This window comes from Carassius auratus, chromosome 15 (genome assembly GCF_003368295.1).
Source record: "Carassius auratus strain Wakin chromosome 15, ASM336829v1, whole genome shotgun sequence".
NCBI classification, from domain to species: Eukaryota; Metazoa; Chordata; class Actinopteri; order Cypriniformes; family Cyprinidae; genus Carassius; species Carassius auratus.
Window position 1 is genome coordinate 6438633 of NC_039257.1, and position 24119 is coordinate 6462751.

A 24119-nucleotide genomic window follows, 5' to 3' on the forward strand; every position below is an offset into this window, starting at 1 on the left:
CGAACAAATGCTGGAATTAAAATAGGCCTTTACACTGAAGCGAATGAGGTAGAAAAAATTGATTGTGTTGCATCTCGTTCTTTATCTGTGGAACCCAGGTCGTATTCCGTTACATTTTCTTGAGGATCATAGGAATATAGGCTTTCAAGCAGAAGTTCGGGAGGCAGCAAAATGAAATTATATGTTTGAGTATTCGTTGAATATTTCACCATCATTTACAGTTTTGTAATGAGGTGGCTATACAACAAAACGCCACCATTTTGAGGTTCTCGGTTTCAGAGTTGGTTCAGACCTGGGGAGTGGCATTGTAGTTGTCTGTAGCCCCCGCTAGGTGGGTGTAGAGAGTTCCTCAAATATGCGTTCACGAGTCCAAAAGCTACGTTGAGATTGAGTCACGGCTTAAAGGGACAGTTCTCCCCAAAATGAACTGTCATTTATTCACCTCTTGTTCTTTCGACTCACAGTTGGCTGACTTTGTTTTACGTAATTAGGAGAAATGTCCCACACTGAGTAACCTTCAGTCATATAGTGCAAAAAAATACTAAATCAATGTGAATAGGTTGCCAGTTATCATTTGCTCCACAGTAAAAAGTCAAGGGATTAACTGAAAAATATAAATTTAGTTTTATTTTGAAAATAAAATAATAAAAGACAGACAGAAGACCCTAAGCAAGTGGCCCATGTATAGCAGAAAAAAAAATTGTCCATCATGAAACAAACCCTTGACCTTTTAAACTAGATTTTTAAAAAAGCTACTTAATCTAGACAAACAAATTACATTTACCAATACAGCTTTAAGACACTGCTTTGTCTTAATAGTGAGCTTTTATTAGCTATGAAAACTGTTCTGCAGGCTTAAAAGAACAAAGATAGCTGTCTAAAAGATGTTGTTATAACCTATACTGTACAATACATGCTTAAATTACAATTACAGCACAGACTAGAGACAGTATATTATTCATTCAATTTAAGAGCTGTTGTTGGAACATATAATAATAATAATATACTGTCACATCAGTAGGCAATAATCCAAGTTCTGTAAATAGTCATTTAAAAGATTAATCATTTGTATCAACATGTGCACACATTTTCCTAGAAGACTGTAAACGTTTAAAAAAAAATCCCATGTTTCTATCTTGTTATTAGCTTTGTGGCCCTCTGATTGGCCTCATTGATGCGGGACTCATTGACCATGGCCTACAAAAAAAAACAATAAAAGAACAGTTAATATTAAAAGGTTCAGCTTCTCTTGTAGAAGATATGTTTCTGAACCCCTTCCAAACACTGACCTTGCTCTGAATGCGTTCAATCTGGACGTTCTGAGTGTCGATTTCATTGCCCATGTCAAGTGCCATGCTTCTGAGGTTGCCAAGGATACTGCCAACCTGTGCCAAGTTTTCCTCCATTTCATCCTCCAATGCATCATTAGTCACTCTATCAAAGACAAACGACTCTTTATACACTGGTCAAAAGTTCAGGGGTGCTAAGATTTTTTAAATGTTTTTAAATGTCTTTTCCTCACCAAAGCTGCAACAAAAATACAATCATGTACATTTTATTTAATTAATTCCTGTGAAAGCAAAGCTGAATTCTTAGTAGCCATTACCAGAATTCAGGGTCATATAGAATCTTAGAACCTATAGAAACTTCATTCTATATCTTCAAAATTAAAGGGAAGTTTAATGTTCAAAAGAACAGCATTTATTTCATTTGCAACATAATAATGTATTACTCAATGATCGATAAACGCATATTGCTCAATAAGAGTCAATTTATGATCAAGAAGCCAAAAGTTCTGGCACCTTCTAATATATCCACCACTCATGGTCATCTTCTCTCTCTCATCCATGACTCGGGAAGAGGGCTGGCTAGACACCACCCCATCTTGATTACCCCAAACCTTCTTATACGCCCCACTTGCTTCAAAGTCCTTTAGTCTGAGAGAAGCCATATGAGAAAGACATAAAGTTGACAAGATTAGTCATACGAGCTGTTAATACTAAAACTGTGAAATTTAGGCTGCAACTGCCTAAATAGTTTGAAGAGGATTCAACGCTGACTCTGAACACACAGGAATAGTTATAAATGAACCACACAAAAATCACAGTACATATTATTTGGTTGGAGCTTGTCTGACAATAGTTAAGTAATCAACTAAAGTCATAAATTGTATTAGTTTGATGTTAAACACAAGTGAGGGTGCATATTTTTCACATTTAAAATATTATAAGGTATTGTTCCTTCCAATACATTTCATATAAAGAGAAATATAAATGTATACACGCTACCAGTCAGTTTTGGAATAATTAAGATTTTTGATGTTTCTGAAAGAAGTCTTTTATGCTCACTCTGCTACATATATTTGATAAAACTAACAACAGTAATACTGTCAAATGTTATTACAATTTAAAATAACAGTTTTCTATTTTGATGAATTTTGAAATGTAATTTATTTCTTTGATGGCCAAGCTGAATTTTCACCAGCCATTTCTCCAGTTTTCAATGTCACATAACACTTCAGAAATCATTCTAATATGTTGAATCTTAATTATTCCAAGCTATTAGTGTGTGTGTGTGTGTGTGTGTGTGTATATGAAGAATGTAAAAAAAGACAATACATCCAACCAGTTTCCTGTGATTTCTTGAGTTCTGGCACAAAACGATTTTCATGCAAGCAACTAAAAGCCAAGCCCCTCCAAACATCACATACTTATCACAGGAGCACAGACCGCAATATTTGCCAAGATCTGTTAGGTTTTTCTCAGCTTCCTTCGTGTCCTGGTTGATCTGGTCCAGCCCTTCCTCAATCCGCTCAAGCTGCTCTGGATGACGGAAGGTGGGATCACAGAGCATGGAGGTTTCAGGGGTTAAAGTATGGAGACGAGATAAAAAATAAAATAAAAAAACACACATACACAACAACAACCATTTTCTCAGCTCGAAGCTCCACAGGCCCATAAGCAACTAAACATCAATGGTAGCTCTAGCTCCAAATGACAAGCGAAATGGACAGATATGAACTAAAAAACATGTTTACATGGAGTCCTGCAGGAACCTCTGCTCACAAAACAGCCAAAAAAGACTAACATGTAGCAACATCACAGCAGGAGAGGTTATCAGTGGGACAGGGGCATGGGCAGAGAGGTGACATCTCTGAGCACCAAGCAGCCATGGCTCAGGTGTCTGGGAGGAGACCTACTTTGTACACGGCCAGATGCACAGACCGCAACACCTGGCCATGTCAGTGAGATTTTTCTCAGCCTCCTTCATGTCCTTGTTGATGTGATCCAGGCCCTCTTCTATGCGGTCCAGTTGTTCTGCCCATGCGAAGGAAGTGGGGAAGGGCATGGGAGGCAGGGGGAAGGGGAATTGAAAGGGGAAATATGCAAGCGTGCACTCAAAAACGCACAGAGGATACATATTTTCATTTGTACAGAATCACATATGTTTGTATTTATATATTTCGTACTGTAAGGATGAGTAAAAAACAAAAGATAAAGAACGCACGGTCTGTACTCCCTCATCCTGTGCATATTCTGTATCATTAGCATAAAGATAATCGCTATCTGTCATAAAGATGCAACAGGATAAAAGAACAACTAATGCATTTGCAAGTAATTAGTTGATTTTTTAGGTGCTGTACCTTTTATATCTATTTATACAAAGTGTATGAAGATAATTCATTACCTCCTTGCTCATCCAGCATAACAAGTGTCCTGATCCCTGCATCTTTACTCTGTTGAAGAATTGAAAATAATTCAGTATGAGTGCACATCAAATTAGGCAATTTATACATTTTCTTGCAGACTAATGAAAAAAATGAATGAAAGGCCAATTTAAGAAAAGGGTGTTCCACAATAAATAATAATTGCATGATCACAACCATTTTTAATTATGTTTTATTGAAGAATTACAGATTTGTTTGACTGTTTGAATAGTGGGGTATAAAACTTTGAGACCACTAGTGAATTTAGCATTTTCCCTAAAAACAAATCAAAACTAATTATATTATCAGCACAATTTGAAATATTTTTACCTCATTACTTTTCTTCAAAATTCTATAATAGTTTTGAATTTTTTTATTCTGTTTTTAATTATAGTTACAGTTTTAATGTTTTTTGTGATTTTTATTAGTTGTGTTTTGTAAATATGTCTATATAGTTTATTTAATTCATATTTCACGTTTAGTTATTTTTGTGAATTAAAACAAGAAATGTTACCTTGGTAATTAGCTAAAATAAGTTAATACATTTTTATGTATATTTTAAGTAACAAAATGGTTGGTTTATGGTTCTAGTTTCAGTTAGCTAGAATACAATTTTTTGGTTTATTTCTTAGATCAGGTTTTTGTTGGGTCAGTCACACGAGATACACACTGATTTGACAACTGTTCAACAACACAGGATGAGGTAATTGCAATTATTTAAATATATTATACATGCTGTTATGAATAAGGATCACTCACCTCCTCCAGCAGAAGCCTCATGTTTCTAGTGATCTCAAGGGACTGTCAGAGATAAAATTCAAAACAGTGACTGAAAAGAACGCATTTATAACTTGGTAATTTTCACTTCAATCAATAACTATGCAGAGGACCTCAGTATTTTAATATCACTGTAATACTTGTTTCTAGGCCATTTGTTTTGTGTACTGTATTGAATTTTTTTTTAATTAGCAGAAAACAACAATGTAGCCCCAGAGGTAGAATTACAAAACAATTTCAAACCATTCTTTCATGTGCAAATATGTCTTTTCTTGGTGAGTAGCTGTTTAATAAGTGCTCTGCGTCAGAGTCCAGATCACCCTGCCAGGGTTTATTTTGTGATAAAGACTGATGGAGTGTACATTATCCATTGCATAACACCCAATGGAAAATCTGGCAATGAATAATGGCTTCATTTACAATTTACCTGACTTCAACACAGTGGGAATCATAATAATACTGCAGGTGTATATAAAATGTGTTTAGCGTCATCATCCAGGCTGTTATGTACCATGGGAATAACTGAGAATGGAAAATGTTTGATGTCATCACTGTAGGCCTGTTGATGAGCACTCTCATCAAAACAGGACAGGAAAAACACACCATCAGCTGAAGAAAGACCCACGCAAATCAATTCAAACCAATGTTGAACTTTGCTACTTTGGTGATTGTTAGCAGCATTACCTCATCTGTCACCTGATTGGCCCTCCTCTGCAGCTCCTCCGCTTCAGATCTCATGGTGGAGTCAGCAGCCATCCTAGCTGAGAAATGCAGCAGGGGGGCAGGACAGGTCGAAGGACGCGGTTATTCTTAGAGCAAAGGGTTTATAAACTCAGCATGCCTCAGATTGACAGCAATAATTGGTCTGGTACAACAGAGAAGAAACAGCACAGCTGATGTGTTGCATAAAATCAGACCCCCTTGAGCAAAACCAAAACCATCATTTATTAATTGCTAGGTGCATCTCAGAATCAGCATGCATCCTGAACAAAGGCTGTAAAATTAGATATCTCCACAAACCTTAGCCAGTCCTTGAGCTTACAGTGTTAAAAGGCTGTGTTTAAGTTGTCACAATGTCTTGAACCTTTATTTCATGACTAAAAAAAAAAAACAGCAGCAGGCTAGTTATGTATTCTGCATCCTTCGACGCATCTTCATGATACATGTGCACAGGGGAAAAAAACTGAAATATGGCGTATAATGGACATTATAATTATATTCGAATTTAAAATGCATAATTTCAGTGTTGGGGAAAAAAGCTTTTGGCTTCTCTCCTGAGGCCACAAGAGGGCGCATCGCGCAAAATATTATGCAATAAAATAACACGACTTTCTTTGAAGATAAAGTGCAAAATGTTTTAAAATAGTGTTTGTAAACCATATATAATTAATAAAGTATCTTAAACAATTAGAAAAAAAACCTTACCATGCATGTATGCATGCATAGTTTAATACAAAGGACTGAAGACCAATCATTTGGCTACTTTCTTAGTTTAAAAACATGAGCAGTGAGTCTTGAAAAAATTAGTTTTTTAAAAGTTGAATGTAGATGAATTTTACATGGCTTTCTAAACATGCTGCTCTCTTGTGCAAGACGCGAGAGCAACGCTGATAGATGTCACTCTAAAAATTATGGACTTATATTTTGGCCAGAAGTGACTATTTACATGTTAAATTTAACTTTAATTAGGAATTTGTTTCTTACAAACAGACAGATTTTTACTTCATAAAAAGTTGTCGTGTGAATAACTTGTGGATTATTGTAATGTATTTATCAGCCGTTTAGACTCTCATTCTGGCGGCACCCATTCACTGTAGAGGATCCATTGGTGAGCAAGTGAAGTAATGCTAAATTTGTGCAAATCTGTTCAAACATAGAAGCAAACTCATGAGTTTGCTTCTATGTTTGAACAGATTTGCACAAACATCTGGAATGCCCTGAGGGTGCAATACATATTTAGCAAATTAAACATTTTGGGTGAACTATTCCTTTAAAAGTACAACTGTTCCACCCCAACACGATAACTTTCCCTTTAATTCCATGTTGATTTTAAAAAGTTTTATGATGTTTATGTTTTTAAGGTTATTATAATCCACTCAGAATGAAAGACACCACAATACCAGATACATATTAATAAGTATATCATAAACGTATTTATAGTATTTGATTTTAAGGTCAGCAGGATATAAAATCACCCCAAATGACACTGCACATAAACCTTTTCTCGTTTTATTTAGTTTTAATTACATTAAATCTAAATATTGTCTCGTTCACTATAGCAACAAGCAGATGTACAGCTTGAAAGAAACCTTTGATGAAATGCTAACCAATAAATCATGTCATGGCATATGAAAAACATCTATTATAAGAACCTTTACCAGATCACTAATTTAATGATGCACACACATTTTCAGTGAACACTATGATGAAGTTATGATGGGCTTTATTAACTCTTTCTTTTCTTGTTTTTCATTATTGTATACAAACCATTTACAGTTATTTGATATGATTTGCATTATACCAAAAAGGCAGAAAAAAATCTTGACTGATCATCAACATTTAATACTGAAAACATCAAATGAGTCACTTGAAAAGGGCAAGATTTGAGCTTACAAGCTTATTTATCTTATTGCATTCCCTGGGGCACAGCGCCTTGCTGTTTATTTATTGGACTGGTTTTAAACCACAGGTGGACATGGACTTAATGAGAGGATTTCATTTGTTCATTGATGAGACCAATGCTGTCCAAAGACAACGGACAGACCAAATCAGATTGTAAGTCAAGCAACTAGAAAAACCTTTTAAAAGCAACTTTTGAATAATAATCATCTCACTAAACATTTTGAATAATAATCATCTCACTAAACAAAACATTTAATTTACAGCTTCAATTACATATTTAATGTTAAATTATATAGCTATTACTTTATTTTTTGGAATCTCTCTGATGAAGAGGTTATTTATTTGCTGTAGCATCTGTCTGCAACCTATATTCATGTCAGAATTAACTACATGAGTTATTTAATGAAAACAATTAGCATCCCAACGCATCGTTAAAGCCCAGCATTAACAGACGCCATATTCTCTGATTTACTTTTCAGTAAGTTGCAAAAAATGACAAAGTATATTCTTCAACGAGATTCTCAAAAATATATATAAACTACTTACTGTATGACAGCAGGTACACGCGTTATTTTTTCCTGAGGGTGGCGCAAAGACGAAGCCGTTTTGTTCACCCTCGCGCTTAACACCTGTGTTTGGTCATCGATCTGATTTCAGCATCATCTACTCAGCGCGAGCAGGCGTCTTGTTCGTCACAGGTAACTCAGAGGCCACGCCCCTTTGTGAAGCCGATTGGTTATTTCTGTTCATTTTCTTGCGCTGGGGATTTTAATTGGCTGCTGTGACTGTCAGTCATTTTCTACTTCAGCTCCTGATGCTGGTAACTTGTGTTGCTCAGAGCAACCAGTGTTTGCACACGTAACGAGAAGAGATCTGCTTTGCATGTCCAAAACAAATAACGTTTATTTGATAATCAGCATAATAACTCTGCAAAACTGACAGCTGACTCAGTGATTAAATAATATGGCTCTGGAATGTCCTTAATTGCCATTATCTATTCTAAAACTATTCTATTCTAAACATGGTTTTTAAACTTTGGTTGAATGTTCTTTGTAAGTGATAAAACCATAGCATAAATGAAAAGTTTAGCATGGCATGGAATAAAACATGGAAATATGGCATAAACCAAATCTCTTAAAATACAAACAAGCGTTGCAACAAAGCTGCCACCTAGTGTAAAGGGACAGTGTGATCATGCTGTCATAGTTAACAATGAAACATATAATTATGTCAGTTAAAACAATGGTATTTGACAGGCCACAAAGAGGAACTGACAAAAGAATTTAGTCTTGATGGCGAAGTATATTCCTTTATATTCAGGAGTACATTGTCAGCTGCAGCCACTGTGAAAAAAAAAAAAAAAAAAAAGAGTTATATTTGAGCTAATTCAGGACATACTGTTTCTTTATGGTCTTAAATTATAGTTCACATACAGTACCTCTTGAATATCGACTTTAATGGTCCCATTGTTGTCTTTATCAAGTGTCTTGAAGGCACCTGTAAAAAACAAACAAACAAAAAAAACAATAGCGAGGCAATTCATGCTGAAATTAAAAATATAATGAGTCTGTGATAAAAGAATTAAGATGGCAAAACAATCTGTCAACATACGACACATAGCATCCAGGCGCACAAGACACCCGATGTAATTGTCAAAGTCCATGTTGCCCTGTTCATCACTATATCTCCTGATGATCAACTGGAAAAGCTGTTCATTAAGTGGGAACCCTAAAGGAGTGATGAGAAATTACGAATTAGACCCAACAAACTATATTCTATTCCAATCTGACTTGCTGACTGAGAATAATGACTGGTAAATATACTATATACTATTTTTCCACAATACTGAAAACACACACACAAACACACAAGACTTTAGCAAGCCTTTGAAGGTAGCAATGCAAACTACAACCATTTTAAGTACTGACAACACTACTCACCTGCTGCTTTAAAAGCTCCAGGTAGCTCATCAGACCCAATCACACCAGAACCATCGGCATCAAAATTCTTGTAAATGCCCTGGATTAAACAAAAACAGGTTGCAAACTCATTATTAAAATCCTGATATTCATAGTAAGCTGAGACAAAACAGTCCCCCAGTATAAAATATAAAATGAACAATGTTTTTACCTGCCACTTCTTGATGTTATTCCAAAGATACTTAAACTCTTCGAATCCCAGTTTTCCAGTACTGTCACTCTGAGAGGAGATAGTTAAGGCAAAACTGACCAACAGTATACATAAAATGTAATAATCAGCCTCTTTCTGATAAAAATGATTATATAGAAAGATACATCCATTACTGCCACCATGCTTCTGCAGGACTCAATCGTGAAACCATCTGTCTTCAGATCGCCATCTAGAGGTGAAAACCAGGGATCACCTTAGAATCTTTCACATAATGACTCATCTGTGTCATCAATATATGTTGAAGAAACTCACGTTTGGAAATAATCTTGTTAAGGATGCCCATCAGTTCATTAGGGCTCACCTCCATGTCCTATGATAAGAGGCAACGGTAAAAAAACAAACAAACAATCAAACATTTGACAAAAAAATATTTATAGAGACTAGCAATGTCTGAAACACTGAGACAAAACATGGACATTTTATTTATATAAAATATGTATTTTATAACAGCAGTTCCCAAACCTGGGGGGAAAGGGGATGGGATGACTTAAAAGAAAATTAATTTAGCAGATGTTTACAAATGACGAATACAAGCGATATATCATAAGGAAGCAATAACATGAGAAGTGCAAGCAATACAAAGTTTTTTTAATAATTGTAATTACTTTAATAAATGAATTAAAATACACAATTAAATACACACCAAAAAAATATCAAAATGTAAAATATGTATTTCCCCATATCTACATGTGGAATATTCAAACTGTATTATTTAATTTAATATATCAACTTGTAACATTTGAAAACAAACAGTGCTGTCATAATGGTACAGTTTGGGTCTTTGTGTCAAAAAACCTGAAAACCATGGTTTTATATAACGGTGCAAACCATTGTGTGACAGGAAAAATCTCTTGCATGATATCTCTAATACTAATCATGTTTTGATAGCAATTTTCCATTAGCGTAAAAGGGGAAGAGTGCTCTCTTTAACTTTAAAGAGCACTCCTGCATCTAATGAATCCAATACTCCAGTAAATCAGGCTTCCACCCCCCTCTATGACTCAACACAAACCAAATCCATCGGGACAGTCTACTTCACAATGGCAGGAATGTGAAAAGAGGAAGATCCAGTCATACCTCTTGCCCCAGGACTAGTTTTTTTCTGGTATAACCACACCCATCTGGTCTGACTAAAGATCAGTAACTCTGAATAACATATACAAGCCAATATAGACTTGTATGCAGGTGATAGGATCATTAGAGAGGTATGGGAGTGTACATTAAGATCCAGATCATAGAAAACTAGATTTAATCTCCCAAAAATAAGTGAGACTAAGACTAATGAACACAAAAACTTCCTAAAAGTGAATTAGGCTCCTGACTGAATTCAGACTGTTTAAACTTCATCAGACACTGCAATAAAATGGAAATTAAAATCAACATCAATAAGAAGAGATAAAAGGTCTTTGGCCATGGCAGGTTTACTCACATCCCCTGCAAGTTGTTGAAACACCTTCCGAAACTGTCTCTCTTCATCGGTTTCATTCTGGTTTGCGTATGCGAGTGGTCTTCTAGGAGGAGGCTGGAAAAGCAGACAAGTTAAGTACGCTCAGAAGTGCATTTAACTTCTTCAAGGTAAGAAATTAACGGACCACTATATGTGACTTCCTGGATTCACCAAAGTGCTTAATGGCATGGCACAACCTCAAGCATTCAACACAATGAAAAACAATTAATAAACAATAAATATAGGAACATGCAAACTTACAGGATCAGAAGGAATAAACTGGTCGACGTTGCTGTGATGCATGGATAAGGGAAAAATAAATAAAGATATCATCACTGATGAATTGTTGAAAATGTATTTGTTTTTCTTTAGACAAGCAGTAGTGAGAGTACAGACTTACCTGACAACATCTATAAGCCCTTTAATCAGTTTGTTGGCCAAAAACATCTTGAGCACTCTAAACAAAATGATTAGACATACAATTATTTAATGTTTTTAACTTAATGTACTGCACTAGACAGACAGACCAATGGCTGTGACAGTAAACTCACTACAAAACTCTTTTATCATTAGCTAGTAGTTTAAAAAAGTATATCAAATATATGTACATAAAATAATAACTATTTATGGTATTTACTTGTGGTTACCATGGTTTTGCACTGAATAAACAAACCATTTCCTGCATTATGACTGTCAGCAGCACGCTACAGGCCTAAAAACGTTATTTGAGTTTATTCGAAAACATGACGTTCATGCTGCTGTCTTGGTTTAACTATGGTTAAAATCTAATTTAAAGTTTAGCAGGCCGTTAGTTTAATCCTGACGCACATCAGGAATCAGCAATGTTTTCAAAATAAAAACGTTACGTTTAAATGAGAACTTACCTGAACAAAGACGCTGAATAGGTCCAACGGAAAGGTACAGAAGAAGACACGAACCGCTGCTCAGGTAATGTAACGTTAAACAGTTTCCCTAAGGCGATCTGATCTTTCTGGATAGAGCAGCTCTACACACCCAGTTCACTGATTTGTCAAACTCTGGGTCCTAAAACCAGCCAACTACGTTTCACGAACAACACTGCAGAGGTTTTGCGTCAAGACGTCAATTTGTAGGCTAGGCTTTTTTAGTTTAGTCATGACTATTTTATGTAGGTGTGTATTGAGCGCTCCCTAGTGTGAAAATGTTGTATTACATCTTCAGTATTCTGTATTTGTAGCTTGTGACAAATAATTTAAATGAAAGAAAAAAACTGTAATGCTTTGCCTTGATCATTCTCTTTATGCTAGTCTTTAGAAAATCACTTTTTGATTTATGTGTAAACTACATTTTAACTGTTTTTTTGATTAGTAGTTTGACTGATTGTACATTTTTATTAACACTAAAAAGAATTCCATTTTGGAATACCAAGATAAAAAAACAATACAAATAGCAAAAAGGCTAATTGCGGTTTAATGTGTTATTGCTATATAAAATCAAGGCACCTCAGTGGGAAGTCTGTGGGAAGGAAAAAGTGTGGCAAAAACGCTGCACAACGAGAAGAGGTGACCGGACCCTCAAGAAGATTGTGGAGAAGGACCGATTCCAGACCTTGGGGGACCTGCGGAAGCAGTGGACTGATTCTGGAGTAGAAACATCCAGAGCCACCGTGCACAGGCGTGTGCAGGAAATGGGCTATAGAGAAGCAGCACTGGACTATGGCTCAGTGGTCCAAAGTACTTTTTTCGGATGAAAGCAAATTTTGCACGTCATTCGGAAATCAAGGTGCCAGAGTCTGGAGGAAGACTGGGGAGAAGGAAATGCCAAAATGCCTGGAGTCTAGTGTCAAGTACCCACAGTCAGTGATGGTCTGGGGTGCCATGTCAGCTGCTGGTGTTGGTCCACTGTGTTTTATCAAGGGCAGGGTCAGTGCAGCTACTTATCAGGAGATTTTGGAGCACTTCATGCTTCCATATTTTGAAAAGCTTTATGGAGATGAAATATGCTAATTTTTTGAGATAGGAATTTTGGGTTTTCATGAGCTGTATGCCAAAATCATCAGTATTAAAACAATGAAAGACCTGAAATGTTTCAGTTGGTGTGCAATGAATCTAAAATATTATGAAAGTTTAATTTTTAGCATTACATTATGGAAAATAATGAACTTTTATAACAATATGCTAATTTTTTAAAAAGGACCTGTGTGTATGTATGTATATATATATATAATATATTATTATTATTATTATTTTTTAAGTGCTTTTATTTAATCTATTTATTTAAATCCCCGCCCACAAAGTGTCGTCGAACAGGATGTAGTTTAGCACAGGGAAGTGTAGCTCGCAAAGTTGTAACGTTCATCTGCTTCCTTAACAATGGCGACTGCCACGAACGAGCCATTGGTGTCGGGAAGATTCAGAGGAGAACTGCTTGTTGTCATTCTTCAGTTTGTATTAATACCACAGCTGACTGCTATATCAGAGCCGGGGAAATGGGTCACGGATGTGGATATTGTAAGTACATCAACCCCTGCAGTGAAACCTTGACTCTCGTCTCGTGCTTTATCTTCTGGCCTCATGACATTCCATTGTCTTTTACACACACAACACCGGTCAACAGCCAGTATTAATGAAGGTATAGAATTGAAAAATGTGTAGAATATATATCGGTGATCGATAATATGGTGTTATCTGCCTACAGTGAACGTGTAATAAGGGATGAGGCTAAGCTATAAGCAGACAAGATTTCTTAGTCTGGTCTTGCCCTTATATAGCTGATTACATACTAATCTTTTTTTATTAGTTACAAATACATTTCTTTTGTAATTATATGAGCATGAAGTATTTCGTTTTAAGGGTAAGTACTGAGATCATCAAATTGTAAGAATCCTCCTTTTTGTGTATTTTAGGGAAATGATAGCCCAACGTTCATCTATTTTCCGAAGACGATGTTCAAGAATACTCTCATTGAAATGAATTGTGAGTATGCTCTTTTACTTTACCTGTTTTCTTGTATTTTTCTCTCTCTCGGTTTTCTTAGACACTGAAGAGCACATTTTTATTAAAAGAATCGTAATCCATAAAAGTAGTAGTGTTTAAAAAAGTAAGTAAAATAAATAAAATCTAGATTTTATTTTCTGTATACATGCTCTTTAATTAATTTTTTTATATAATAACTGAATCCAGTGCATCAGCGAATGACATGCTTTGACTGCTCTAAATGTTATTTCTTCTGCTGTATGTATTTCAGTGAACACTGAAGAGTGTGCTGATTCTGTAGAACTCATTATAGCATGGCATTTGCGGAGTTCTCCTTGCTACAATGAAGTGTTTGGACTTGATGTGAGTGTATTTTTTCCAAAAAGTGCTATTTTTTTTAATTTGCAGCAGTTTAATATGCATTATTCGCTTTTCTTCAAAAAGCTTAATACAGCAAAAGACTATTTTGAGAGGACCACTGTGTCCCGGGAAGGAGTCGTTGGATTCTACATAGACCACAAGTATGAGCCTGTAAAGTGTGAATCTAATAGTACTGGAAGTAAGGTACATAGCATCTTCACTCTCTCATACGTAACTTGTTGAATGAATGTACAGTTTATCGCTGTGTTAATAAACAAAAAAAACTTTGCAATTAGTTGTAGGTTTAGATTTTGTAGATAAGTCACTCAGACAGGTCTGACAAATTAACATGAATGTCAATTTCTTTGAATGAATGTCTTTCTTTTTTTTTTTTGATTGGACTCCCCAGTTAGGAGTAAAAGACTTTGATCATCCTAAACAGCTGGAGTCAACTCTGGTGAGTTGAACTGATGCTTTTTAACCAGGTTAAAAAAATAGTGGTATAGCTTGTGCATATGGTCATCCACTTGTCCAAAGCTGATTGAGTACATAATTTAATCTAATAATTAACACATTTCATGTGTTAAATGAAATATTGATTTGAGATGATTACAAGACAAGAAAGAGAGTGATATATGAAACTAGAACAGCTAGCTATGTTGGAAATTCAGTAATAATTCAGCGGCACGGAATGCTGTGATTGACCAATCAGAATCCAGCATTTTAGAGCCTTGTTAATTAGTATTTCATTTGTCATCCTGATTATCTGACACAGATTCTGTCTCACTGTTTTCTCACTGTTAGTATTGTTAACTTAAATAGCCCAAGCATAAACAATCAGCAGACTTTTCTGTTAATTTGAATTTCTGGTCTAGGAATTCTCCACATTTCAACATTTCGAAAACTGCGAAATCAGAAATTACAATGCAATTTAGCATCAAATATATTTAAAATTGTCGCAGTTCAAAATTTTATATAGGATTTACTGTATACCTTGGGAAACTTTGTCGGCTCTTTTTTGTGTTTCAGAAAACCCCAAATTCACAAAGCAGAAGAAGGAGGGTTGCAGTGAACACAGATGGGGATACAAAAAATGTTGGTTCATAATTTACAAAATTTAAAACATTTACATAATTAAAAAGGCTGTCATCATTTATTCACCCTCTAAACCTATGTGATGCTTTTTTTTCTTGAAGAACACAAAAGGAAATCTTTAACAGAATATCTGAGCTGTTCTTTACCATACAAGGAACCAGGGACTGTCAGGCTTCAGAAAGGACCAAAAGCAATATATAGTTATTTTATTTTTATATTTTTGCAGTCATAGTAACCATTCAGTTTCACTGTATGGGAAAATAGCAACTTGCATGTTAATGAGAGTGTCTAAATTATGACAGAATTTAGATTTTTGGGTCAATTACTCTTTAATGCATTGATAAGATTATTCAATGATGGTAACTTTTTGTTGTAAAGGAAGCAATGATGTGATATGACATAACTTGTGTATATTCCATGTCAATAATGTTAAGATTTATGCAGTTAACCGTTTCTAATGTTTGCATGATCAGGCTAAAGCAACAAATTCAACGAGTGCTCCAAAAAGCAAAGACACTTCATCAGTGGAGACCTCTGTGAGTATTAAAGCACAGAAAGAATCATGATTCATAAAAAGGTTAAAGCGTCTATCTTTTTTCTTCATCTTTTTTTTTTTACATGCATGTTTTGTTGTTGCAGCAAAAACAATCTGAATCAGACACTGCAGTGGCACAAACCTGGGAAGACAGTCCCTATATGTTCATCATCAAAATTGAGGCAAATCATCCACCTGCCAAAGAAACAAAATCAAGAATTAAATGTAAGATTTAAATTAGAACTCAAACAGCCGTTATAATGTTTTCTGAACGAGAACAACCTGTTTTGACAGCAAGGGACCTTTTGAATAACATGTACAATTATTAACCCATTTTATAAATGCATTAATACTTATAGTTTAATATATATTGAATATTTTAATAATAATTTTTTAAAATATATATTATACAGTGGAGGTCAGGATGCACGGCGCCTATCAATACATCTCAGCATCCGAATGGCCATTGATGATTGTGAGTACACATTGTTTGTTGGGTTTTTTTCTTCTGTTTTGCTTTTTTTTAATTTTCTTTTTCAATTGCAGTAATTATTTTATGGCCAGTAGCAACATGTTTGCATTTTTGGCAGCATTTAGGAAGATTCTTTCATTTACAAAGCTTCCACTCAAATTTTTCTTTCAATGCCCATTGTCTTCAGTTCTACATGGTGATGTGCATCATCTATGTGATTATGGGAGTGCTGTGGTTGGCTCTCTCTGCGTGTTACTGGAGAGACCTGCTTCGGATTCAGTTTTGGATTGGAGGAGTGATCTTCCTTGGCATGTTTGAGAAGGCAGTATACTATGCAGAGTTCCAGAGCATCCGTTATGATGGCCACTCAGGTAACGCAATTTAAATATTTGTTAATTTAACAAACAACTGAGACCATACTGTGTGTCTGCAGCTGTAATGCAATATTTTTATGTGCACAAGGTAACATAAGGTGTTGTTATTTAAACATGAGATAACTTAGTGCACTCAAAATAGGTTTTTCCAGAATTTTATTGGCAGAGATGGGTAGATTACCCAGAAATTGTACTCTGTTACTTATTCCAAATTTTTATACAAAAATTTTAGTTTGTAAGGTTATCGATTACAAATTATAGGTAATATAGTCAGACTAATTTTTGATTCCTTTTAGATTCCTTTTGGCCTAACTTATTTATCAGCTAACTTTGTCTAACTTGGTTAATTGATTTAAATTGTACCATACTGATATAAAAACACATAGAGTAAGAAAAATATATTCCATTCGTTGTAATGAACAACATGAAGTTCATTAAACATAACATTACGTCAAGGTTTCTCAAACTGGGGTTCGTAAATGAACTGCAGGGGATTGTGATTTTAATGAAAAGTTAATAATTTATTAAATCATAAAAAAATTCAAATTAAAGCAAGACATTTTTAAATAACGGCAATCAAAATAAAACGCTTATCAAAAAAAAAAAAAAACATATTTGTTGACCTGCATGTCATGTGACCGTTAACCAATGACAGAGAACCATGAATTTGCAAATGTGATACTTAATTTGTTAAATATATTTAAATATAAATTAAATATATTAGGTGATTGGAAATTACTGCATTCCTTGTAAATAAAAATAAAGTTACTGTGTGCATTTAAAGGGGTTTCAAAAACAAAAGACCTCTAAATACCAATACGTGGGTTAATAACCTAAAGGTAATTCAAATAAAAATGTATGTGTTCATCAGTAGTTGGTGCGATGTTGGAACACTTCTTAAACTTGATATGATTTTTGTAAATCCAGTTTTCAAGTGCTTTGTAACCACCTGACTAATGACTTATAAATCCATAAAACCGGAAGACTTTCTGAATGTATATAAACAGCAGGATATGTTAGAAAGGAACATTTAAAAGATGAAAAAGAGGAATTTAGGAGAATCAAGAAATGATGATTCAGATTTAATCTAATTACAGGTACTTCAATTTTTGAATCTGATTACGTAATCCAGATTACATGTAATCCGTTACTACTCAGCTCTGTTTATAGGTCATGCACATTGTGAGGAAAACTGAGGGCTGTTTAATATTTAGTTTTTAATATTCTTATAATTATATTTAATAATCCATTTAATATAAAATAAAGCTGCTTTATGGTTAACACAAAGGCAAACTGTTTTGATGTACAGTATGGTCTTGTGGTCCATTATAAAAATCAATCCAGGCATATGTTTGATGTGTTTGTGTAAATTTGCTGTTGAACATTGATAAGGTTACTATAGTGAATGTAGTCATTATGATGCATTATTTGTGTGTGCAGTTCAAGGTGCAGTGCTGTTTGCAGAGGTGCTTTCAGCTGTAAAAAGAACCCTGGCTCGAGTGCTGGTCATCATTGCTAGTCTTGGATATGGCATAGTCAAGTAAGCTGCTTTGAAGCACTAATATATTGAGACAGTTGGAACAAAATAGATTCAAATCTGGTCTTAGTCATACTTTTATAAAGCAAGAATCCATTAAATTGATCAAAAGTTACACTTTGTTACTACATTGTTCTGATGGGAAAAAAACTTTTTAACATTCACCCCTTATATTGAAAAACGTTAGCAGTGGTTAAAGTGATTTCTGATAGATCACTGATGTGAGACTGAAGACCCAAGTAATTACGAAGAAATTCAATTTGAAAATATATTTAAATAGAAAGTTATTTTAAATTGTTATTTTTAACATTTGTTATAAGAGTAATCTTCAGCATTGTTTTGTACATTTCTCTTTCAATGACTCCGCCTTTTTGCTGCAGACCAAGACTAGGAGCATTGCTGCACAGGGTGGTGGGGGTAGGACTGCTCTACCTTATCTTCTCCATCATAGAAGGAGTACTGAGAGTCAACACGGTAAGGACAGTCTCACAGCTGAAACGGAACACGATTCCACTAAAAAAAAACAAAAAAACAGTGACCAGTGGAGAAGCATGTCCACCTTTGTGACTAACCTCCTAATTTAATGTAATGATAATGCTGCACCAAATGTCATGTGAAGCTTAATGTTTCTCTCTCGCAGGGGCAAGGTGGTTCAAACAGGCTGCTTTGTGACATTGTTATGGCCCTTATTGATTCTTGTATTGTGTGGTGGATATCCTTTCACATGTCGATCATCTTTTAAGACTGCGTGTTCAATTTGTGCTGTTATTACTTCTGCATGGTGTAGATTTTTGACAGATACATGGAAATGAAAGTAGATCGAACCTCTAAATTTTCTTTTTTTTTTTTTTTTTTTTGCAGTTACAAGTGCATACAGTTCTTTTTAGGAAGCAGTGTTATGAAATCTGTGCTCTTCTCTGTTTTGTTGGCTCGTGATGGTGTTGTGCAGCTGGGATAATACTTTGTGAAATATCTTTTTTCAGTCTTGCTTCAAGACTGAAAAAAGATACTAGGGTTGGTCGATGTAATAATGTGAGTACTAGGGTTGGGCGATGTAATAATTAAGATGTATTTGTGATGATTCTGATTGCAATATTAAGCACCACAGTAGATGAATTTACACTATTTGGAGGTGAAAATGTTTCGCTACAATAGTTTGTAGGGTCTGTTCATTTCTGTTAAACTGTACATCAATTCTGATTCAACGATTCACTTTAGTAATAGTAATGTTTGCGTACACTACTGTTTAGATATTTGGAATGAATTAATAAGATCAAAAATGAAAGACTCCTACATTGGAACCAAAAACAAAACAAAAAATTTGTAAAGTTTTGAATCGTCAAAGAATCCTGAAAAAAAAAAAGTTTCATGATTTCTACAAAAATAAGCAGCACGACTGTTTTAAACATGGCTCATAATAAGAAATGTTTCTTGAGCACCAAATCAGCATATTAGAATGATTTCATGTGACACTGAAGACTGGAATAATGATGGAACAATGGCTGCTGAAAATTCAGCTTTCGCCATAACTATAACAAATTATCAAAAAAGAAATAAATAAAGGTCACAGTTTCAAGCGGTGTCAAAGCAAATATAAGGTAATGAATATCATAAATAGGCAATCGCTCAGCCCTATGTAGGTCCCTCTGATAGTGCTGTGTGATGCTGCTGCTCTTCTCTTTCTTTCCCTGGCTCTCTCTGTCTTTCCCTCTATCTTCCCTCTATATTGTTGTGCCAGGCTGAAGATGATCTGGTGTTGCTTGCTGCCATCCCCTTGGCTGTTCTCGACTCTACCCTCTGCTGGTGGATATCCTACATTTCTCCATTACTGTTTGTGTGTGTCCCTCTTTCTCTCTTAATGGGTTGTGTAACAGTGGCCCTGCATATGTGAGATGTGGATCACCCCTCTTTATGTTCTCCTTTGCGTTTTCTGTGATTTTCTGTACTCGTAAAGCTTGAGGACAAACCTCTATGCAGTTCTCTACATTTCCTGTTTCACGTCTCTCTTTCCAGCAAAGTAAACTGTTTGCTTTAGATTGTGTATGAACTGGAAGTCGCTGAGCCCTAGTGATCCGATATAGTCCTTGACACTCAGTCACATCTTCATTAGCCTGGCCCAAACGATGAAGCTCCTTCGGCTGAGGAGAAATGTGGTCAAGCTTTCCCTTTACCGCCACTTCACCAACACTCTCATATTCGCTGTCATTGGTGAGCATATGCATCACATTACTAAATTATTGTGTAAAGTGACAGGATTACAGTACTGCATTGAAACTGCCAGTGATTAATGTCTGTGTAATTTTTGCATACTGAATTATGATTGGTGTGTCAAACATCTGGGTTACATGATTTATTAATGGAAAGTGAGCCGTGATTGGGGACATTCAATCGCAGTCTCTTTTTCTTGCTAAATTTAGGCTTTTCAAACTATAATTTTACTGAAAACTTGCAAGCACTGATATTTCCTTACCGATACACTACCATTCAAAAGTCTGGGGTCAGTAAGATAAAAGATTTCTATTTCTTAATAAATACTATTATTTTTAACTTTCTATTCATCAGAGAATCCTGATAAAAAAATGCAGTTTTCCTCAAAATTATTGAGCAATGCAACTTAATTCAATATTGATAATAAGATGAAATGCTTTTTGAGCACCAAATTTGTATATTAGAATGATTTCTGGAAGATCATGTGACAAAAAAATAGGAGTAATGTCTACTGATTATTCCGTTTTGCCATCACAGGAATAAATTGCATGTTAAAACATTAAAATATAAAACATTTATTTTAAATTGTAATAATATTTCCCAATATTATTGTTTTACTGTATTAATGATAAAAGATTTTCTTTCAATGAAGTGAAACTAGTTTTAGAATCTTTGTCTGATATTTTATCTGCTTTCTTTTTTTGCCACATGTTCTCATAATGAAATTCTGCTTCTCTTTCAGCTTCTGTTATATTTATTGTGTGGACAACGAAGACTTTCAAGTTATCCAAGTGCCAATCTGTAAGCCTTTTCTTTTTAGATGTAATATGTCTTCTGTTTTTTAGTTAAACCCATATAATTTTAATGAGTCCTCTTTGCCTTCACAACTACTCTTGTAGGACTGGAGAGAGCTGTGGATAGATGATGCTTTCTGGCGCTTCCTGTTCTCTAGCATCCTGCTTGTCATCATGTTCTTATGGAGGCCATCAGCCAACAACCAGAGGTACAGCACTTCACCTCTACCCATGTGTCAACCCCACTACTCTAATAGTAGAAACAAGATTGTCAATCCTTGTCCTTCTGAACCCTTCAGGTATGCCTTCAGTCCACTGGTGGATGAGATTAGTGAGGAAGAAGAGGAGCAGCTAATGAGTGAAGCCTTCGGTAAGAGTCTTAATTAAAAAATTAGCAGGTGTGAGACAGAAGTAGTAACCTGTACTTAAAGATGATGGAGAAATAATTCTGCACATGGGATCTTCACAAGCTGCGTTTCGTTCTCTACTAAATAGGATGTATTTGATTTAAAGTCATGATTAAACATGATTGTCACAGTTGATGATTGGATGTTGAGATGTTGGTGTTGCGCTCAAAAGAGTAGGAAGATAATAGAGCTTGCAGGGATGGGTTTAAACACTAAATGATTGGTAATGAACGATGACGAATTGTCATTTGAAAAAAAAAATTACTAGGTCAATTTTTTAATAAACATATACATAGAGAAACGTTTACAGTAAGATCTATAACACGCATTTAGAAAACAGGGTCATTTTTCCATTTCATGGCAACTTAAAAACATGCAGTTTCCATTTTATCTGCACACTTGAATGCTGCCCATCACGTCTGCAGATCTGGTTTTCAGCCTTTGTTTGCCGTGCTTTCATTTGACTGCGTTTAGCCAGTTCTAACCAGTTAAACTTGAATTCACAGAGGGTGTGAAAATTAGAGGGATGAAACCAGAGACCAATGGAAGTGCAAAACCCGGCAAAGTGGTAATTCATAACAATACTTGGCATAAAAGAAAAATGTAATTGTTTCATGAAAATAAGCATGTTGTATTGGCATATATAAGAGTGCTTTATGAAGGTTTAGACATGTTGTTTACATAAAAAAACACCATACTGTGTGGAAAGAATTGCTTATTGTTGTGTATTTTCAAATATGCTGCATATTTTTGATGACGTCAAGGCCTTCACCTCATGGTAAATTTGTTTTCCGTTCCATCCAGGATGAAGATCTAAAATGGGTTGAGGAGAACATTCCCTCATCAATGGCTGATGTGTAAGTCCAGGGATTCATTATGTGTATAGAAATTATGGTTATGGTTAGATATGGCACTAATAGAATGATTCATTATGTCACTGATTATTTGTACACCCAAACATGTCATCAGTTTGCCTGTAAAGCTGCTAGCAATCTCTGCCGTGTCATTGACGTGTCCTTCTCTTTGTTTTGCAGCGCACTGCCACCACTGCTAGACTCAGACGAGGTAAGTGTCTCATATTCTGATTGGCCAGCAGTGGGCACCCTTTGAGCTTCCCAAGTAGAGCAGAAAGCGCTCGGCCTGTAACGTCACAGTGTTTACCCTCGCTCCCTCTTTTCTTTCTGCTTGGAACAAAAGGAGCGCTGAGGCTTTGGAGGTTTTGTCTGACTAATGAGAGCTCACTTAAGCTAACATTGGATGTGTTCATATATCGAGCAGCAGCCAGTGAGGACAAATCTCTTAAAAGAGGAGATCAGAGATTACATACTAGAAAAAATGCAGGATTTTGATAGGTTTTTATGTAACCGTGTTATTTATTTTAGGAATGCCATTGTATGGCACTGCATTTTTTTAAATGACTCCCTTTCCTCATAATTTCCTTTCATGATTTTGATTTTTTCTCTTTTTTCTTCCTCAGGAGATCATGACTACAAAATTTGAGATGTCCAAAATGGAGTAGATCTATGAAGATCTATGTAATGTGTATATAATGTGTGTACTACAATGCACAACTGCTTTATCCCAAAACATGAGCTTTTCATAAAAAACATCTGTAAATATGTGGGATGATGAGGGTACTGCACAAAAGGACTTTTGTTTTATTTTTAATTGCTTGTTTGTATTTGTATTTACTCAGATAATATGGTGTAAGAGTTTCTTAAGCCTAAACTGTAAATTGCCTTTGACTGTTGTTTATATATCTACAGTACAAAATGTGATTAAAACACGTTAGTTTGTGCATTGTGCTTTTTCACTAAGAGGCTTTTGCACAACAATCCTCTTATTAATTACATAAAGATGGGAAAACATGTAAGATAAAAGCTCTCTTCTGGTTTTCTTTAATTCGTCAGTATGCTTTCACAAATTAACAGTACCTCTCTGACCTGGTGGTATTTTTTTTTTTTTAAGCAAAAGTGGCCATTAAGTGTCATCCTGTTTGCCTGTGCGCCATTAAGCCGATTGCAATTTTCAATGGATTTATCTGACGTGAGTTTTTAATGCTCTGTGTCATAGTTAATAGACACTCGCCTGGGTACAGTTAGATGACTAGGTAAAATGAGGTTGCACGAGTTTTGTCTGTCAATGCTGTCTAAAACAAAGGGCAGAGGTGCAAACCCCCTCCCCCCCAATTGGTTTTTTTACCAGTTAAACTGCTGGCCACAGTATATTAAGCAGCATATGCAAATGCCTGTTGTAAATAAAAGTATTTTTATACCAAAACAAGTAAAAATTTATTGACCCTTCTTGACGTAATAAGAGACCTTATGCTTTGACTACATACGGTATGCTAAGTCTGTAAAGTCCACCCGGGTCGTGCTGTCGATAGGTATTGATTTCTTCTCAAAGCCACATTCAAACGTTTGTCATGCAGAGTGTTCGTTTCACCCACTTGACAATACAGTCTCAATATGCCTGTCCTGTTTTGTTCCTGTTAAGACAACTCATTATGTGTTAATACTTCCACACGGTTCTTCATTAACCCTGACCCCGCTGTGAGCTATAGGGAATGCTGCACCAAACCTGTTGCTAGGATTTATGTTAACCTACACTTAACGTTCTAATAGCATGATTTAGTGTAAAT

The 24119-nt window shown here is 35.3% G+C and overlaps 3 protein-coding genes across 5 annotated transcripts; 1 reads left to right on the forward strand and 2 right to left on the reverse strand.

The window, feature by feature from the left end:
• Positions 1 to 608: 608 nt before the first annotated feature.
• LOC113114869 (synaptosomal-associated protein 25-like) lies at positions 609 to 7840 on the reverse strand. Of its 2 annotated transcripts, none has more exons than XM_026281947.1 (8): positions 7652 to 7840; positions 5168 to 5244; positions 4466 to 4507; positions 3688 to 3736; positions 2711 to 2822; positions 1803 to 1937; positions 1290 to 1434; positions 609 to 1197 (listed from the first exon to the last, which is right to left on the reverse strand). In XM_026281947.1, exons 2-8 carry the CDS (start codon positions 5237 to 5239, stop codon positions 1132 to 1134), a joined length of 621 nt encoding a protein of 206 aa, XP_026137732.1. In that variant the 5' UTR covers positions 5240 to 5244; positions 7652 to 7840; the 3' UTR covers positions 609 to 1131. The 2 variants fall into 2 exon arrangements, with proteins under 2 accessions (XP_026137732.1, XP_026137731.1); XM_026281946.1 differs by lacking the exon at positions 2711 to 2822 and adding an exon at positions 3200 to 3317.
• A 150-nt stretch (positions 7841 to 7990) lies between these two features.
• On the reverse strand, positions 7991 to 11793 carry LOC113114868 (calpain small subunit 1-like). Its single transcript, XM_026281945.1, has 11 exons — positions 11627 to 11793; positions 11143 to 11199; positions 11004 to 11034; positions 10725 to 10817; positions 9548 to 9605; positions 9400 to 9464; positions 9236 to 9304; positions 9046 to 9124; positions 8717 to 8833; positions 8544 to 8602; positions 7991 to 8448 (listed from the first exon to the last, which is right to left on the reverse strand). Exons 2-11 carry the CDS (start codon positions 11187 to 11189, stop codon positions 8422 to 8424), a joined length of 645 nt encoding a protein of 214 aa, XP_026137730.1. The 5' UTR covers positions 11190 to 11199; positions 11627 to 11793; the 3' UTR covers positions 7991 to 8421.
• A 1235-nt stretch (positions 11794 to 13028) lies between these two features.
• On the forward strand, positions 13029 to 23395 carry LOC113114839 (transmembrane protein 87A-like). 2 transcript variants are annotated; one of them, XM_026281905.1, is made up of 21 exons: positions 13029 to 13231; positions 13627 to 13696; positions 13968 to 14059; positions 14141 to 14260; positions 14466 to 14513; positions 15086 to 15151; positions 15625 to 15687; positions 15791 to 15911; positions 16100 to 16161; positions 16346 to 16529; positions 17973 to 18072; positions 18450 to 18543; positions 18710 to 18781; positions 20169 to 20277; positions 21020 to 21078; positions 21177 to 21280; positions 21371 to 21441; positions 21985 to 22046; positions 22283 to 22335; positions 22513 to 22543; positions 22956 to 23395. In XM_026281905.1, exons 1-21 carry the CDS (start codon positions 13094 to 13096, stop codon positions 22995 to 22997), a joined length of 1761 nt encoding a protein of 586 aa, XP_026137690.1. In that variant the 5' UTR covers positions 13029 to 13093; the 3' UTR covers positions 22998 to 23395. The 2 variants fall into 2 exon arrangements, with proteins under 2 accessions (XP_026137690.1, XP_026137691.1); XM_026281906.1 differs by lacking the exon at positions 18710 to 18781 and adding an exon at positions 19808 to 19876.
• The last annotated feature ends 724 nt before the right edge of the window (positions 23396 to 24119 follow it).

What these genes read in the sequence shown, in the direction of transcription:
- LOC113114869 (XM_026281946.1), bottom strand. Translation starts at nt 5,239, where the DNA reads ATGGCTGCTGACTCCACCATGAGATCTGAAGCGGAGGAGCTGCAGAGG. An exon ending in CCAATCAGGTGACAGATGAG is followed by an intron (nt 4,508 to 5,167) that starts GTAATGCTGCTA and finishes TATCTCTGACAG; the next exon opens with TCCCTTGAGATCACTAGAAA. An exon ending in TTGAACGCATTCAGAGCAAG is followed by an intron (nt 1,198 to 1,289) that starts GTCAGTGTTTGG and finishes TTTTTTTTGTAG; the next exon opens with GCCATGGTCAATGAGTCCCG.
- LOC113114868 (XM_026281945.1), bottom strand. Translation starts at nt 11,189, where the DNA reads ATGTTTTTGGCCAACAAACTGATTAAAGGGCTTATAGATGTTGTCAG. An exon ending in AGTTTATTCCTTCTGATCCT is followed by an intron (nt 10,818 to 11,003) that starts GTAAGTTTGCAT and finishes CTGCTTTTCCAG; the next exon opens with CCTCCTCCTAGAAGACCACT. An exon ending in GCATGGTGGCAGTAATGGAT is followed by an intron (nt 9,305 to 9,399) that starts GTATCTTTCTAT and finishes ATCTCCTCTCAG; the next exon opens with AGTGACAGTACTGGAAAACT.
- LOC113114839 (XM_026281905.1), top strand. Translation starts at nt 13,094, where the DNA reads ATGGCGACTGCCACGAACGAGCCATTGGTGTCGGGAAGATTCAGAGGA. An exon ending in GGGTCACGGATGTGGATATT is followed by an intron (nt 13,232 to 13,626) that starts GTAAGTACATCA and finishes TGTGTATTTTAG; the next exon opens with GGAAATGATAGCCCAACGTT. An exon ending in CTTCATCAGTGGAGACCTCT is followed by an intron (nt 15,688 to 15,790) that starts GTGAGTATTAAA and finishes TTGTTGTTGCAG; the next exon opens with CAAAAACAATCTGAATCAGA.